The sequence below is a fragment of the Equus caballus genome, chromosome 26 (assembly GCF_041296265.1).
Source record: "Equus caballus isolate H_3958 breed thoroughbred chromosome 26, TB-T2T, whole genome shotgun sequence".
NCBI classification, from domain to species: Eukaryota; Metazoa; Chordata; class Mammalia; order Perissodactyla; family Equidae; genus Equus; species Equus caballus.
Window position 1 is genome coordinate 34,226,712 of NC_091709.1, and position 18,299 is coordinate 34,245,010.

The window sequence follows — 18,299 nt, forward strand, 5'->3', positions numbered from 1 at the left end:
GTGACAATGTTGGGTGTTTCATAATAACTTTATCGGGTCTAAAAGATACGTGCTCTCTTCATACACTTCCTGTTCCATCATTTATTGCTTCTACTCATAACACTGAGTTAAAAAAATGTAAGGGTCTTCTATCAAATATTTTCTAATTGCAAGTTCAATTTGCTTCCTAATATGATAACCACAATGGAAAAAGCCATAATGGAGTGCAGCACTGTTATCTGATTTACTTTACACCATGAACTCTGTTTAAAATAATTGCATCCTGGTTGCATTTTGTAGTACATATATTCGTTAGTGAGTTATTTCATAGGGTATAGATAATCTTCTGTTAAGTGATAAGCTGGATGACTTATTTTAGAAAACGCTATGTTGGGGTTCTGAGAGACTACTCCTTATTACTAAGTGGGTTCTGTGCACTTAAAAATTGAAAGTGAAATAAATTACAGGTCGGTACACATATCACCTTTATTACCGACAGAGGTCAAGTTGTAGAGTTAGGTCTATTAAAACAAATGGGCTTGCTGATACTGAACCCTAGAATCAGATTTATCCACATCAGGGCAGCATGGGTCCGGGAGAAATTTCCCATTGTGGAGAAAGCCATGGGACCATCATCTGGCGGGCAGTTTGTACATGAAGGAAGAGAAACTCCCAAGAGAGAGAAGGTCAAGGCTGAAAGGCACATGCCCAGTTATTCTTCTCACATTTATCAATCATAAAGGTTATTGCCCCCCACCCCCGCTCCAGAAGCTGAATGAGTAAAGGATTAAAGAGGAGTTAGAAGGGTATTTAGGGGAAATTCACTCCTCATAGGAACTAGTGAGGAAAAAGTCTGTCCTGCTAATACGCTGGACTAGAACAAAGGGAATCTGGATTCTGATTCTAGTTTCCCAAGTAACTGACTCGCTCTAGGACCTTGGGTTCTGGTTCTCTATCATACTATCTACAGAACAAAGCCCGTAGTGTTGGTGAGTTCCAGGGTCTCTTTGCTTTTCAACATAATAGAATTTACTGCCATTTGTTGAGCACTATTCTCAGGCACTGGGTCAGAGCATCTTATGTACTTTCTCACTTAATTCTCACTTTATAAAGGCTCACGGGGTAAAGGACAGCTTAGGCTGTACAACATGTAAGGGGCAGATTCAGGATTAAAATTCAAGTTCTGCAAATCACCCTGCTGCACTCATGGTATGTGAATCATAAGGCCACACACAATAAATATACCATCAAAGAAGCCTTAGTATATTTCTTTGAGTCCGTAGGCCAACAGATATTCCTCAAAGTGAATCAAGATTCATATGGCACCTGGTCTTTGTAGTACAAAGAGCCAATGTTTTCCCCAGTCTGAGAGAGATGAGCTCAGAAAAGTCTATTACTTATGAGAGATGACTGAGAAAAGATGCAGATTGATAAGAAAGGGCAGACTCTGGTAGTACAATTTTTAATCCCCCCATTCTCAGTGCCCACACTCCAGATGAGAAATGGTTCACAGTGAAAAGTAGCAATAATGACAAGAATAATTATTTTCATCATAATTGTTTCTTGAAAGAAAGGATTCTGAACTTGAAATCTTTACTCTTTATTTCTTGAAAGAAGTAATTCCGGATTTAGAATCTTTATTCTTTAGATAAAGAAACTTTAACATCATTCTTTTAGGTAACAGAATCTAAGTGTATATTTGGAAGTTGTATATTTTTGATTTAAAAAAATTAAGAGAATTACTTCCTAGTTTTGAATAATATTCCCTTTACATATGTGAGGCCCTGGAATGACAGCAGGCAACAATCACATCATCTAGAGTTTTCAGGACTCCTGACTGTAAGGTGCAGTAAACAAAGGCGAAATCTGAGCTTCCATTCTCTTCTGATCTGTCAGTGACCTGACTATAGATACACAGCTCAGTAATTTGCTGAGTACCAACTGTCAATCACATTAAAACAAAAGACAAAAAGAACAGGCACAGTGAGCATAGTAAAGTAGTTGATGAAATAATTTTATTAGCTCTGAGACAACACATACACACATCTGATCAAGGATTTACTTCACTTCTGATTCACTCCTGAAGTGAATCTAGGAAATATGATTTCAGCAGGCACTAGTGTGGGTGGAAATTTTAGCACAGACCGTACAGTGTTGGTAGTTATGAATACATATAGAGTTGCATGGTTTTGAAATATTCTTTCGTGATATTGGGAGTGACAGTATGGTTAATTGAACTGTCATGTGAGACCACTATTCATCAAGGCTTCCTGATAGATGAGATTCATTTTCCTTAAGCGAATTATGTGTATCACAGTAGCTGTATATTGAGAACTTTGATAAGCATTTCATGCAGAGCTCAAAGAAAAAGACATAAATAAGAAATTCAATAGAACAAAATATTTAAAAATCTATTTTTATTTTTTATTTTATTTATTTATTTATTTTGAGGAAGATTAGCCCTGAGCTAGCTACTGCCAGTCCTCCTCTTTTTGCTGAGGAAGACTGGCCCTGAGCTAACATCCGTGCCCATCTTCCTCTACCTTATATGTGGGATGCCTACCACAGCATGGTGTGCCAAGCAGTGCCATGTCCACACCTGGGATCCGAACCAGCGAACCCCAGGCCACTGAGAAGTGGAACGTGCGAACTTAACCACTGCACCACCGGGCCAGCCCCCCTAAAAATCTATTAATGTTTGCATTGAGCTTAGAAATTATGTAGAATTATTTCTCATTCTTTAGAAAATACAGCATTTGAATGAAATGTCCAAAAAGATATTGGCTAATAATACAGTTTTAAGATAGTAGAAAGAAATAAACATGAAAATTACACAATATTCACACCTTTGATAGCATGCCAAATGTGGTAGCTTTATCTACTCTTTAAACTTCATTATAAAGTAAACTGTTAGTCATCTACACATAAACTTTCAGGTGTACGAATTAAAATAGAGACTTTAATCATCCATTACGTAGATTGTGCATCATATAAATTCCAAGGTAGAGATTTGTTTGAGTTATAGCATTTAGGATAGTAAATGTACATGTGAATTCATTGTATTCCTTTCTTTGCTGTGTATGAAAGGGGGGGATAAGCCTTAAAAAAAAGACTTGAATGCTTATATTTGGATTTGTAACATTTTCACAGCTATAGAAAGTAATATTTTAAATTTAGAAGTAGTTAAAAAAATGAAAAAATAGATGGTCTGTGTTATTGAGGAGGCAGAAAGTGTTTGTCAGCTGTGTAGTGAAATGTATGGGGAAAGAAGTGATTCACTTACGAATTTTTAAGTGCAAATTTTAAAGACCTCTACTGGGTTCTACAAATCAGCTTCCAGTGGTGCTATGGACATAGTATGTTATTTACTAAGCGTATTCTTTGCCTAACTGAAATCAAACAGGACAGATATATATAAATCTTCACATTCTGTAGTTTTCTAGAAGGCAATGTGCTATAGAGGCTAATGCTTATTTCACTTTGCTATTCAACCTTTTTATTAACAGTAGCATACAGAAGGTTGTTAGTTTTGTACTCCACAAAGTTATAGGGTGGGACCAACTTTATTTCTCAGCACTGCTATTTTGTTTAGCTTTTAATTACACAGGGGCTCAAAGCTGAACTAAAAGTCACTTTGAGAAATAACAACTACCATTCCTAAAACTCCCCCAAAGCCGACACAACTTGGGTTGTGCTTTTCTAGTTGTTTATTCTATAAAAAATACTCTGGGTGTATATATAATATATATTGCATAGAGAAATGTTTGTGTGTGGTTATGCATAAAACATGTCACACTTTATCACATTTTTATAAATCATTTTTTCTTTTGTATGTCTTTCATCATACAATTTGTTGCAATCTATGCCACTTTTTAAAATTCTTATAAAATATTTATTAAATGACTACATTGCATTTTATTTTATAGTCTCCTTTGATGGACTTATCTGTTGTTTCCAATTTTTCAGTATCTGGGCAGTGCAGAAATGAATATTGTAAAACTTGAAAGAATATTTCTGCAGGGGAACTATTAAGAAGTGGAATTACCTGGTCATACATTGTGTGCATTTTAAATATTCATATCCAGAGCAGCTCTGTCAAATTCTGTTACCACCTTCAGTGTGTGAGTACATTTTTAAGTTGATGTAAGTAACTTAGAAATGTTTCCAAATGGATGGGGAAAAATAATATCTTTATAGTTACTAATTACTGCTTGGTTGAACATTTTTCAATATGTTTATTGACCATTTGTATTTCCTTTATTAGTAATTGCTCATATTCTTTGTTTATTTTCTGAGCCATTTGTTCTTTTTCCTTTTTTTTTGTTAGTAGAAGTTCTTAAATATTCTGGGCAGTAATTTTATGTTGCATATTTTCTCTCAATCTTTTGTTTTTTGTCCTTTTTGTTTGCTTATTTGATTTTCTAACTAATAACTTTTATTACGTTTTAGGTTTCCAGAATAATTGAGTGGAATGTACAGCGACTTCTCATATGCCCCTCACGTCCCACACATACTCTTGCTTATGTTTTGTTTCTTTATGATATCTTCTCTGATCAGGAGCTTTTGGTTTTGATGTAGCCATATTTATAAATCTTTCATTTCATAATTATTATTTATTTGTTTATTCTTATTTAAGGAAGTGTTTCATATCCAATATACTTAACCTAATGTCCTGTATTTTCCCTCAATTTTTTCACTGGTGATCGTCTGTTTGCTTTCCTTGAATCAAACTAAACTACGTCTCTTTCCAAATGTGTTCATTACTCTCACTTTCCTTTGCATCTTCTCGCATCTTTGCATCCCAGGCACCTCACCATTCGGGTATTACTCCAATATCACTTCTTCCACCAAGTATTCTCTCATTCTTTCAGTTAGAGTTCTTCCCCTGATTCTTTTTATATAGCACCTAAAATGGTTGAGACAGTATTGTGTTTGTTTCAGTATATTACTCCTCTGAATAGTTCTCGAGAACAGGATCTATAAATCTTGCTATTCCCAAAGAGTTTCATTCAACGCCTCAAAGAATAGGTTTTCTATTAAAATTTCTTAAGAGAAAGAATGTATGTTTAGTTCGGACAACTGAATACACATCTGAAACAGATAGGAGTTATTTTCAAATACTTGAACATCTGTTCTATATTAAAGGAATTAAACTGGTCCTATATAGTCAATGAATGATTGCTAAGGACAATTAGATTTTTCTCAATATAAAGAAGAAATTTTCAACAAATAGAATTCTCTGAAAATTGAATGAACTCACAAAGGAGTGACTTGATTGTCCCCAGATGTGTTCAAGCAGGAGCAATGCATTAGTATTCCTTCTATAAGCCTTTCCTATAATAGTAGACCTACTGAATGACTAAATAAAACGGTAGCTCCATTTGCATGCTTCATGAGTTTTAATTTTAGTCATTGACTATTAACACTGATGATCTTTCAGATCCTTCCAATCTCCAGTTTACACCCATCTCCAGGAACCATTTGCTTCGACTTTAAACATGACTTACTTTCTACTTACAAAAATTCTTAGGATAGATATTATATTTTACCACTGAGATAGATGATTGTATTTTCATTTTTTGGATAGCTGTTTTATAGAAGTTAAATCACTTCTCAGAGGGTTCAATATTAAATCTATTCCAAAGCCCACACTTTAGCTACAAAACCAATAAATATACATATTTTGTGTACAAATATTTGTATATTTAATACTTTATATACTTTTTACTAAATTGATTCATTGTATAAATGTTTTCCCCAAATTTCTCTGTATAAATCTCAACCACAGACACTCTAAGAGAAATACCACTTAATGTATTAAAAATAAAACAAAACAAAACAAAGTCCTGGGAATTCATATTCTATCCACTTTATATTTTTAATTTAGAATACAAACTAAATGGCAGTGAACTAGTGCTTTGACAATACTGTGCATATTGCCCAGACACTGATAAAACCTTAGTGAATATGAAATAAGGCATAATGAAAATCATTATTTCTGAAAAGAAATTTATTAGGTAGGAGCCAGGACCTTTTCTGGAATCAGAAAGGAATAATTCATCAGGGGAGGATTATAACAGAATCCTGAACATAGATTATCACTAATCATAAGGAATCTATAAGGGTATTTTGTTATTCTTTCAACAAACAATTTTTGTGCTTCTGCCACTTCTGAGGCTCTCTCCGAGGCATTGAGCACAAAAGCTGAGTGCCAGTCAATTCTGTTTCATGGCTTCCTTGGAAGAGAAGATTTGCTCAAGGTCTTCTGATTTTGAACTCTAGTTGGACATTGCTGTTTGCACATCCTTATAATCAGTCAGTGGGGGAAGGATGAAATGGCCCAACTCAGTACGTTTAGAAGAATGTTATGTCTTAGCTTGGTAGCAAGCTTGCTAGTTAGGCAGTTGACGAAACTATTGGTAGAAAGTAAAAGGATCTGAAATAATGTGCTGGAATCAGCAGTCAAAACAAGGAGGCTCCAATTCATCAAGAAAGGTAGGTGATAATCACATTGGTAGACAAGTGACAGTGATAGCCCAAATTACAAACCTGGCAATGGTTGCATTTCATGTGGAATCTCTTCAGTGTGTTCATCATGGTTAATCTCAGAAACAGTAATACTACCTTCAAGGTGAGCCTTCAGCACAAAGGGCATTAACAGAGCAACAGAAAAAAGCCAGCAGATGATAATGGTTGTGGTTAATAAGTCCTGAAGTTATATTTGAAGTTAATGAGTAAGAGTCTTAAGACACATGAAGTAATTCAGCAGAATATTGGAGAAAGTGACTACTTAGTAAAATCTGCCCCCTTGGACAATTTCCAGCAGCTATAAATGCAATAAGTTGATCAATAGTAATTCAGAGATCTGCAACCACTGCATAAATACCTCAGAGGAGGGAAGGTACTTGGTATACAGCTCAGAGACCGGAAATTTCTAGAAAAATAGCTCAGCGGTTGGCAGCTTATGGGCCCATAACATGGGTATTGGCAATTTCTTGTTAAATAATTTTGGGATTGGCATCTGCTGGTGATATGACATGATGGTGAGAAGCCACTGGGTATGAAGCCAAGATTTTGGTAGCTTCTATACCCCAAACTACCCAATCTGCAGTGGTTTAGGGGTCGGAAATTCTTGGATAAGCAGTTAAGTTGTCCACAGCATTTGAAGCCATTGCTGATGGTCTGGCAAGCTTTAGATGTACATTGGCTGGATGTGTAGCAATTGGATACATACCCCTTGGTCTGAGTGCATGGGCTGCAGCTGGGGCTGGGTCCAATGTTGGTAGTTTCACAGGCATTGCATACTTTTCCCACCGTTGGAGAGTTGCAGGGCACACAGGAGTTGGATGGGTCACAACTTGTGGTGCAGATCTTGGGCTCACAGCTGGGAGAGTCGCAGCTTGGTGCTTCACCATAGGTTTCTTGGCAGTTGTCCAGAAGCCATAGATTTCCTTGGTAGCTACTGGGTAAGCAGATCCCGAAGGTAGGGCTTACATCACTGGAGCAAAGAGCAACAGAAGAAGTCACAGGGACGTAACAGTGAGTTCTGTAGGATGTGCCACTGCAATCCCCAGGATAGCCCAGAAGAGACATGGAACCCGAGTGCATGCTCAGTGATGGCTGCGAAGGTATGGTGTGGCTGTGTGACCTGAGGACTTTTTATATCTTCCCTGGTGATTGTCTCCAGACTCTCTTCCTTCTCACCGCCTGGGACAACAACGCAGCAACATCTCATTAGTGTCTTGTTTAGCTACAGCTGCTAACGTCTTCACATTCATATAAAAATAAGTTTATTTTGATTCTTCAAGGTATCTAATTTAGCCATTTTGACCATCACCCATGAGTTATCATCTGTAGACCATAGGTTCTGTGAACAGTGATTTTAATGTTAATGGGCAAACTCCCATCTGTCAATCACTGGTTAACATGTCTATAGGCTTCTGTGACATGGTTATTAAAAGGTTAACAAGGATTCAAGCAAAACAAGGAAGCTGTGCTTGTCCACTCTTTTGACTACTGCAAAATACTGCAGACTTGATCCTATATTCTGAAATAAGCTGAATACTTTGGCTGTCTCCACATTGTCGCTCAAAAGAGAGAGTAAAGCATTGAACTACCAAGAGAAAAAACTGTTTCCCCCAAATATGTGCTATACTCTTAACTGTGCCAGGCCACGTATTGGTGACAACTTCTCATCTGATGTGTTTAGAGAATTCCATCTGTAAGATTCACAGCAATCCCAGTGAGACTTAGTGACCTATACGAGGCCAAAAATGAATTTGTCCCCATGGGTCAGTGGTTGCTAAGTAACCAAGAAGTCTATGAGATCCCTTTCTTAAAAAGCTTCTGCACTATATAACACCAAAGAAGGCCAGTTTCTCAAGATTGTACCTTCCTAATTGACAAAGATTATACACTATACATTCTATTGTCTCTGCCATACAACCCAGTTGCAGTCAGATGTATAGCATTTTTCTACATTTCTCCCAAAGTAAGTTTTACTTATTCTTCATTTGCTTTTTCATGCACACGGGCTTTATTTCATTCCTCTCTTGAAGAATGTAGTTATTTTCGGTTTAGACCCACAAAGGGGATTGACTGTGTTTAAAAATTTTATTTGAAAGACTGAACAGTTCTTATAGGCACCGTGCCTATTAAACAACACTTTTCACTCTTATGGTGAAGGCCGAAGAAATTTTAAGATTTTTCTTAAAAGTTTTAAGATTTTAATTTAAACTAAAGAATTGACTTTTTGGTTTTGAAAGTGCAAACTGTAATTCATCTGTACAGCGTCTATTGAATTGGAAACAGCAATGCGCTATTAACATGATGAGTTCAGACAAAGGATAGTACCAACTTCTTCAGGTAGGAAAAACTACAGGAATAGTTTTTAAAAGACAGTGTCCTCACAGAAGACAATTAGATTTCCCTCCCCATTCTCTGCTTCTCAGCTAGATTTTTAAAATACATACCAATTTAAACATACAGATAGTCTCCAAACATCTCTTTTTCAATCTGGGTTTTCTCAGAGCTTCTCTTAGTATTTACTCTGTAAAGTGACAAATTTAGGGGCCAGTCCAGTGGCGCAGCGGTTAAGTTCACAAGTTCTGCCTCGGTGGTCCAGGGGTTGCTGGTTTGGATCTTGGGTGCGGACATGGCACTGCTTGGCAAGCCATGCTGTGGTAGATGTCCCACTTATAAAGTAGAGGAAGATGGGCACGGATGTTAGCTCAGGGCCAGTCTTCCTCAGCAAAAAGAGGAGGATTGGCAGCAGTTAGCTCAGGGCTAATCTTCCTCAAAAGAAAAAAAAAGTGACGAATTTATTCTGTAAGCAACTCTTCATTATCCACATTTTGCTATCTTGTAAAGTGTCTCTCAGGCGAAAAGGGTCAAGATCAGGGAACCATATTTTCAGCAAATTGTTTGGTGATAGAGCATCCTGGAATTTTGTGTAGAAATTTTCAATGCTGAGGCAGGAAAAATAGGAAATAAATACATAAGGCTGTTGACAGCCAACTTTCCACTAAGTTACTTGATCCCAGTGTTATATAGCAGAGTCCAGAGATCGACGGAGCTTTATTTCTGCATCTCTCTATCATGCCATGGTTACCTAGAGTTTTATTTTAGGCTTCCTTGTAACAGATTTGAGGGAAAAACAGAAACATAAACAGAAAGAATGGGTCAGTCAGCTGTAAATCTTACATACCCCGTCTTCCAACTTAGCATTAAATGGTAGAGAATTTTAAATTAATATCATTCACACTAGTGTAAATTCAACAAAATAAGTAATGTAGAACATCACATATTGTAACCAATATTCACAGCGTGAGACTTTACAACATGTTTAAATTTATTTCAGTACAATAATCTTCTAAACAGTCAAACATTGAGATTTGCAAAGGCAAAGTTGGCTCAGCTCCTCTCATTTGCTTTCATGTTTTACCTTGTTACTCACTCATCACACTCATAGGTAACCATCACTCCCCGTTCACCCACCATTTTCTGTAAATCATACCTTTACAGAAGCCTGCTACTTTAGTCTCCATCTTGGCAAGAGACTGAGCAGACAGCATCAGTAACAGAGCAAATACCAAGTTCATAACAAGGTAAGTTTTAGGAGAAAGTAAAGACCATTGCCCTTTGGGTGGCATTGTCCTCTGAAGGCTTTGGAGAAGCATATGTATTACTCTGTTTTCACTTAATTACTAAAAGGATCTTCCCTTCCATTAATTTTCCTATTTATAATATTTTCTATGTGTGGAAAGCTGAATAAGATTCTCCCCCTCAAGATGTCCACTTCTAGTCCCTGGAACATGTGAATATTACCTTATGTGTCAAACAGGTCTTTGCAGATGTGATTAAGGATCTTGAGGTGGATTACTCTTGTGATGTAATCACGGGAGTTCGTATAAGAAGAAGGCAGTAGATCAGAGAGAAGGAAATGCAATGACAGAAGCAGAGATTGGAGTGATGCTGTCGTAAATGAAGGAATGCTAACAACCTCAAGAAGCTGGAAGAGGCGGGGAACAGATTTTCATCTAGAGACTCCTGAAGGAATCTGCCCTGTTGAAGTCCTGCCTCTAGTTCAGTGAAACTGAATTTTGACTTTGGGCTTCCAGAATTTTAAGAGAATAAATTTCTGTTGTTTTGTGGTAAACCATTATAGCAGCCACAGGAAGCTAATGCATTGTGTTGGAAAAATATGGGTAACTCTAACAGATAGTCTTTATGTAGTTTGAGGAGTTTGCGTTCTGTATCTAGGGCAAGTTTAACATTCAAGGAATAAGCTTTCTCGCCATCAGAAAGTCAGAGAAGTTCTCATGCTTTCTGAAGAATAAGAAACAAACTCCCTTTATCTAATGAGGCAGAAAATTCCTTACTACTCATTAAAAAAGAGTTATGGAACTCTTTCCCAATTTTTTCCAAAGGTTAAAAATCCTTTAGAGTAAACATAGAAGATAAATGAAACTAAAGTTTCCAGTAAATGGCCCTTAAAGAAAATAATAGAGGTCACCTTCTAGTCTTTTAGGTCGTGATGAAATTTTATCTTCTTTTTTTGCTACCTTATATAAAATTGTGTTCTAATTCCACTTGCCAGAGTTCTGTTAAATGATGCAACAGTGATTTCATGATTTAAAAAAGCAAAATGTATGCAAATACATACTTACATAACAGCTAAATTTTAAGTATTGAGTCTACACACAATGGTGGACATTCTAGCTATATTTGCGAAGTTGGCTTCATAGATCATGAACTGTTTCAGAATGGGACAGATGGGCAAAATCAAAAATTTAGGAAATAGGAGTAAATGAAGATAAATCATTTTTAAAATAGTAAGATAAGTGGGTGGAGAGACAGGAATGTGAGTTGGATTTGTGCTTACCTTTTCAGAAAACACAGCATGAATGGAATGCGATATAGATGTAATAAGAGTGGCATTTTGAGATGGAATGGTCATGATTGTGCCTGAATGAGTTATGAATCACTCTCTTACTGAATACTACTGAAACATATTTATTAGTGTGCAACCTTGGAAAATTGTTCTCTCTCAGTACCTTAGTACTTTCTTATGTAAAACCAGAGCTAATAGCGCATACTTTGCAGGACTGTTGTGAGGATTGGATGAGACAATAAACGTGAAAATACCTAAGAAAGTACATGGTACATAGTAGATGTAAATTAAATGTTACTTTTCTTTCTAATTTGCTAAAGCTCTTATTTAGGAAATTCCAGTCACCAGACTAAAGAAAAATATTGTTAATTAATTCGGATGTTGCACATATATAAACCTCCCATAATCTCTGTCTCCTCTAAAAGTTAATGTCAAAAATGAATAGTTCTACCCCATGTAGTTAAGAAAAATGTCTTGTTTGACAACAAATTACTAATGATTCCTCTTATTTAACCCGTATTTTCCTGTCCCATGTGTCATTCACTAGTTCCTGGAAGAGTGCATATGCAGTTGTTAGGAATAAGTGCTCAGTAATACTACTCAGGTTTCCTGGGATCTAATCTTATCTCTGATGCTCACTTGGAGTATCGATTAACTACCAAATGTTTCTGTAACTCAGTTTCCACATCTTCAAAATGGAGTGAATAATAGTATTTTCTCCATAGGTGGCTATGAAGATAGTCAAGCAAAGGTTATGAAATATAGTTAGTATTTAGTTGTTAGCTTTCATCATTTTCATCAGTCTATAATCTTTGTTAGTATTATTATTATTAAATATTATTATTTTCATTATCATTATTATTATTGGGTCTCATTTAAAATCGATTGCATTTTGTATGAGTGCATCAGAAAAGAAGAAAGAAAATAAATGCAACAGAGGAGGCTGTTTTAGGCTAGACAAGTTGCTACAATCTACATAAGTGGTATATATATACAATTTTATATATAACATTCAACTTGGAGGAACTGAATAAGTTGAAGGTATTTCCTCTCATCTACATGGGAAGTAAGACATCTAGAGAGGACGTGGGTTTACATACCATTAGAATTAGTCAGCCCAGAGACAAGGGTGAGCTGTGGCTGAGGCAGAAAAGAAATAGTTTTATTTGCAGTTTAGTCTTGCCAGTCCCGGAGCTGAAGATCAAGGTCACCAAATTATTAACAACTTCCAAGTGGCTTCCAGATTCATCACCACCTAAATGAAAAAGACTGTAAATAATTTGGAGGATAAAGGAAAGTCTTTGGAATACAACTTAAGTGGGTCTTTGGGCAAGTTTCTTACCCTATGTGAGTTTCCTTATTTGTAAAAATGAAGAGAATAATATTTTTTCATACGCGTGTTCATGGGAGATTATTGATTAATGGTATGGTAGCACATTGAAAGTGACCAGTATGGTGGATACAAGAAGCTGCTTGTAGAAAGAACAAACCCCCACTGAGTACATGGAAAAACTGAATTAATTAGTTAGTTACATACATGAATAAAAGAGAGAAATAACTTCAAAGTAATAGTGATGTCCTCTACGCAACGATCCGTGAGGCGGTGGAGAGGAAGTGCTTCTTAAGTTTGATTCACAAGGCAAAAATAATGTTGTGCTTTCCATTGTTTAGAGCTAGAATTTATGGAACCCTTTTGTGTTTTATCCTATAAGGTAGAGTGGCCATCGTAACTTGCTCTGTTCAATGATGTATTACGAGACATATATAGAGTTGGTGGGTGATTCTCTTGCTATCTTCCCCTGGCCTCTACTAGCAATATTCAAGATAATAAAGACCCTTTATTCCTGGATCCTAGAATGAGAATGATTTTGGAGCTGGAACAATGAATGTGTAGTATGAGTGATAAATGAACCATTGTAACTTTAAGCTTCTTTAATTTTGAAGTTGTTAGTTACTGTGATGAAACATAGTCTATTCTGATTAAAGGCCCTTCATGATTCCCGTTTTTATGTGTTGGAAAATACACATGCACATTGAATGCTCAAGTAGTATCACATGTTCAATCAGGACCTTGAAAATATCTATCTTGCTAGCTTTCTTCAGACACTCTTTGTTTTTGTTTCTTTAAATATATTTGATTTAGTAAAACTAAAAGGCTTTAACTTCATGGAGATAATAAAAAGATACTATTTTCTAAATCATTTGAAGGAGGTTTATTTAAAAATAACCATGAAAAATTTTCTTCCTACTTAAGAACATGTTACTAGCAGGGGAATCAAGAAGCCTATAGCAAGAATATTCTAGTGAATAAGCCAACAATTACAATCACTTAGAACGTGATCAAGAAAAGAATGTAGGTTAAAACAGTAACTGAACTAAAAGCACATTGATCCATCAGCCAAAGAACAATTCCTCAGCCTAAAGTTGACACTTCTTTACAAAGCTATCTGGCAAGACGCTGGAATGACAATTCAGCATGATCTTCTAATAAGTGGAGATTGCCAAGTACCAACAGAAAAACAAGCTGGTTGGAAACTGCCGTATCTGTACGGAACAAATTGAAAACTATGAGACACATGGTCCAGGGGTCTGAAGTTTCTGGACACATAATCTAGAGATTGACAGTCATAGGAGAGATATCTCAAAGGATGGCAGGTGCTGGATGCAAAATTCAGTGGTTGATACCCACAGAAGATGAAGCTCTGCTGCTGACAGCGATATGAGTGGTGGTTCTGGGAACAGCAACTACTGGACAAATAGTTCTGAGGTCTGTTACACATTGATGGTTGACGGGAACTGGAGAGGTAAGAATTGATGGGAAAACAACTGGTTGCTCTGCAGGGCCTGGAGACACAGTACGTAGTGGAAGAGTAGCCAGAAATTTCACAGGTTTTGGGCACACAACTGGATGATTGGTAGCTGGAATGTTTACTGCAAGTCTCTGGCAAGTTGTCCAGAAGCCACGTTCTGTTTTGGCTGGGTAAGCAGACAGCATCACCACAGTTCACACCAGTAAAGTAAAGAGCAGTGGATGAGTTAACAGGAGTATGGCAGTAACTCCCAAGAGAGTGGAAGTTATAGTTTCCAGAACAGTAGATGTTGGATGACATGGTAGAATCTGAAGTAAGGATTTCAGAAAAGCAGCAAAGAGCAGCTTGTTGAGGTCTATGGGAAACTAGACCAGATTGCTTAAATACCTTGGTGAATATATATTCGGATTCTTCTCCTCCCCATATTTTAGATCAGTTTGCAACATAACATCTTATTAGTTCATTGTTGTGCTGCCTATAATAATGACTTCCCACTCATCCATAAAATGAGTCTAGTGTTTGTCTTGTAGATATCTGCCATCCCAATCTTTCCCTTGTTTATCAGACTTGAGAATGTATGATCTAGTCACCTTTGTATATTCTCTGCTTTGGTTCTGTTCCCACCCCTCAGTTATACCTGATTACAAGGAGTCTGAATGGATGTTTATCGTAGTCATTATCCATAAGGAACAACATAGGAAGGCGTAGTCTTCATCTTTGAACAAGAGACTTAATGTTGCAATACCTGGAGGAAGTGTTGATGTACTAAAATACTTCCTACATATCAAAACTTATCGGATTTGCCAGATGGAAAATCTCATATTATTTTCTATTTTTAATACTCAGCTGAGATTTTAATTGTGTGGTGTTATTCTCTGTATATTTGTCATTCAATTTCATGTAAGCATCTTAGAGTACATTTTAAAGAACTCCACCCTGACAACTTGAAATTTTTCATATTTAAAGTGGAGTTTGGTTTCCAAAGACTTGGAGAGATATATGTGATATTTTTACATGGTAACATTGATGACATATTTGCATTTACTAGTAAAAATGTCATACATCCGATTGGTGGCATTCAAGTAAGAATAAACACGATATCAAAAGCCATCAGCTAGCATTCCTGAACTAATGAATATCTTTACCTGAGATATTCTACTAAGATACTTCGGTCATCATGCAATTAAAGTAAGCAAGGATTAAGAAAGGTTTTAATATCACAAGAAGATAGATGTCTGAAAAGTTCACACTTGGACACCACAGAAGGAAAAATCTCTGGGCCTCATTTTGGATTTTCCTCCAAAGATGTGAATTAATCTTTACAGACATCTATTTCCTGGAGTGAGTAGTTCTCCAAATATCTCTTTTCAAGCTGTTTCCCAAGTGGTCAAAAATGATGTACTTGGGAACGAGTGGAGGAGAGTAAAGATTCCAAGCAGCCACTTGGCATCTGAGAGTGTCCTTGATAATCCTTTTGGTGGATGCTTTCCTATTGCACAAAGTCCTGGTTCCTTTTGAGGAATCCGGCCGTTGAGGGTGACATCAGCAGCCGTGAAGTCACTTCCCCTCTGCAGAATCCTCTTTTCTCACCTGTACCCATTGTCTCTCTATTGTCCATTGAAGAGTCTAGAGGCTGCTGCAGTTTTTCCTGAAGAAAGATATTAAAAAATGTTCATAGAGCTTTTCACATAAAAGTGAGGAGAAATCATACACCCATACAAGCATGCACAAAGGGGGTTGGGTGAACACACTTGTGATATGTTATTTTTGATATTTTATTTCTTTCTAAAAGTCACAAAAAACATGACATTTGGTGCAGATGGAATGTAAGGTCTGAATTTCACAATTTTTGTTTCACCTCTTCTCTGAATTTCACCTTTCTTGTTTCAGGCAGTGGAAGCAAAGATATTTGACATCCCACGTGGGGAATTTTCAAAGTCACTGTACCACATTCTTCCTCAAAGCAAGCCTCAGATCACTTCACATCAGTGTGAGGCCTGTTTCTGATAGAAAATAACAGAAGAGATTGGAGTCAAGAGTTGAGAGTCTGAGAAGTCTATTTGACAATTTTCCCATCTCCTCTAAGAACGTTAAGCCCTCCAGATAAATGAAATCTTTCACATTCTTACATGCTTACAAAGAAGATTCCTCCTCTCATGTTGATAACTCCCAACCAAAATAGTGTTTTTGTGTGTGCCACGCCTACATTCCTCATGATTTAGTTCAAGATTCTCTTCACTTCTTTTGTTCTTTGTAAAGTTTGAAAACAAGTGATAATCAACCAGTCTATAAAATCTCTTCCTCAGCGTGTAGGCATGCTACATATGAGTTTCAAAAAGAAAACTAAAATCTTATTTTTTATACCATAGTGAAAATAGATTGATCTCTGTAGAACTGCCATAGAACTGATAACTGGGACATCATTGAGGCTGGAGTTATTAAGCTAAATATGATGCCATCATTAATCATCAGTAATTAAAATGTAAGTTAGATGCAGGACATGTAAATGAGAGAAGCCTGGTATCATCAACCATTTATCACATCTTAACAACAAATGCAGGAAAGGCCCAATACACATACCTAGCTGACATGTGTCCTAATTTATTATTTGTAATTCTGTTTATAATTCTGCGTAATGTCTACAGAGAACTTCTTTATGTTTGTTATATCTCCATGTAGTTGCCAAGCTCAACAACTTGAGATAAAATAACAAAAAAACTACTGAGAAGTTATATCTTTTGTTAGAAATGATTGGTTGAGGTTATGATGAAACTAACTCAAATCCATGAAAATTACATCTGAGAGTTTGTGATATTTTTGTTTTCACATAATAGTTAATTAACACTTTTAGTTAATTAACTAATTCTTATTTAGAGTCAATAAGTCTAATAAGTTCTCTATATTTTCCTTAGAGTTTTTTTTAAAGGACAGATTTCTACGACTGTCTGTTGCCTACATCATAAAGTCCACATTCCTGAACAACCTACGTAGGGTTTACAATATCTGGCACCAAGATGTGTTGTCAGCCTATCTCTGTTATCCTGCTCCAGAATCTTCATATTTAAGTTTCATTTAAACATTCAAAATGTCCTAAACCTTGCTTTTTCAATCTCAGAGACTTTGCACAAACTTCTCCTCTTCTAGACACCCTTCCCTATTGTGCCTCCTGGGAACAATTGTGCATTCCTTACAGCAGATCAGGAATCATTGTCTCAGAGATACTTTCTGCATCTCTTTACTCATTTCCATGCATGATGCCCTAAACATTCTACTTTTTTCTTTTTTTTAGTGAGGAAAATTAGCCCTCAGCTAACATCCACTGCCCATCCTCCTCTTTTTGCTGAGGAAGACCAGCCCTGAACTAACATCTGTGCCTGTCTTCCTCTATTTTATATGTGGGATGCCTACCACAGCATGGCTTGATAAGTGGTGCATAGGTCCACGCCCAGGATCCAAGCCTGTGAATCCCAGGCCACCAAAGTAGAGCACGTAAACAACCATTACGCCACTGGGCCAGCTCCCACAAATATTCCATTTGATTTTCTCCATGCTAATATAGGAGTTGGAAGTCATTTTTGTATTGGCTTACTTGTCCTGGTTGTGTATAGAGATAGGCAAGAAATCCACTTTGTCAATTCTTATTCATCCTTTCTTTGAAATACTATGGGTTTCTTCATTTTGATCCCAATATGGAAATTTGGAATTTCTTTGTTCTTGTCATATCTATATCAACCTGGCCCAGAACAAGCAATGCTCACTCAAGGATTTAGTAGCACTATACCTTACATTGTCATATTTTAAACATATAACAATTCCAACGTATACATAGACAAATAACATGTACTATGAGCCATATCTGGAAGGTGAGTGCTCCCTAAGACCGTTTTCTCCATTTTACTTTCCGTTTTTCTTTTTCTTTCCTCTATAGAACTTTATTAACAAATTAATTAATGCACTTAAACATGATGTTGAATCTGTTTGCTTAAAGCCTCTCTAGCTTATAAGTCTTTGACCTCCTTGAGGTCAGAGACCAAATCTTATTTATATCAACATCACCTATTGTGTTTCTGGGACAATGTAGACAACTAATGTACATTTTTGAATGTTTAATAAATTAA

The 18,299-nt window shown here is 36.5% G+C and overlaps 2 protein-coding genes and 1 long non-coding RNA gene across 7 annotated transcripts in view; 1 reads left to right on the forward strand and 2 right to left on the reverse strand.

The window, feature by feature from the left end:
• Positions 1-896: 896 nt before the first annotated feature.
• The window catches only part of LOC138920960 (uncharacterized), a 92,562-nt gene continuing 75,159 nt past the window's right edge, over positions 897-18,299 (forward strand). For 2 of the 5 annotated variants that reach the window (XR_011433082.1, XR_011433079.1), the window contains exons 1-2: positions 911-968; positions 10,003-10,085. This is a non-coding gene — a long non-coding RNA (uncharacterized lncRNA). Of the gene's footprint in view, positions 969-3,945; positions 4,123-10,002; positions 10,086-18,299 lie in introns of all 5 variants that reach the window. The other 3 variants (XR_011433078.1, XR_011433081.1, XR_011433080.1) reach the window with 3 other exon arrangements.
• On the reverse strand, positions 5,972-7,622 carry KRTAP24-1 (keratin associated protein 24-1). Its single transcript, XM_014736333.3, has one exon. It carries the CDS (start codon positions 7,585-7,587, stop codon positions 6,826-6,828), a length of 762 nt encoding a protein of 253 aa, XP_014591819.2. The 5' UTR covers positions 7,588-7,622; the 3' UTR covers positions 5,972-6,825.
• KRTAP25-1 (keratin associated protein 25-1) lies at positions 13,734-14,524 on the reverse strand. Its single transcript, XM_005606228.3, has one exon. The coding sequence runs from the start codon at positions 14,479-14,481 to the stop codon at positions 13,843-13,845; it is 639 nt and encodes a 212-aa protein (XP_005606285.3). The 5' UTR covers positions 14,482-14,524; the 3' UTR covers positions 13,734-13,842.

What these genes read in the sequence shown, in the direction of transcription:
- KRTAP24-1 (XM_014736333.3), bottom strand. Translation starts at nt 7,587, where the DNA reads ATGCACTCGGGTTCCATGTCTCTTCTGGGCTATCCTGGGGATTGCAGT.
- KRTAP25-1 (XM_005606228.3), bottom strand. Translation starts at nt 14,481, where the DNA reads ATGTCATCCAACATCTACTGTTCTGGAAACTATAACTTCCACTCTCTT.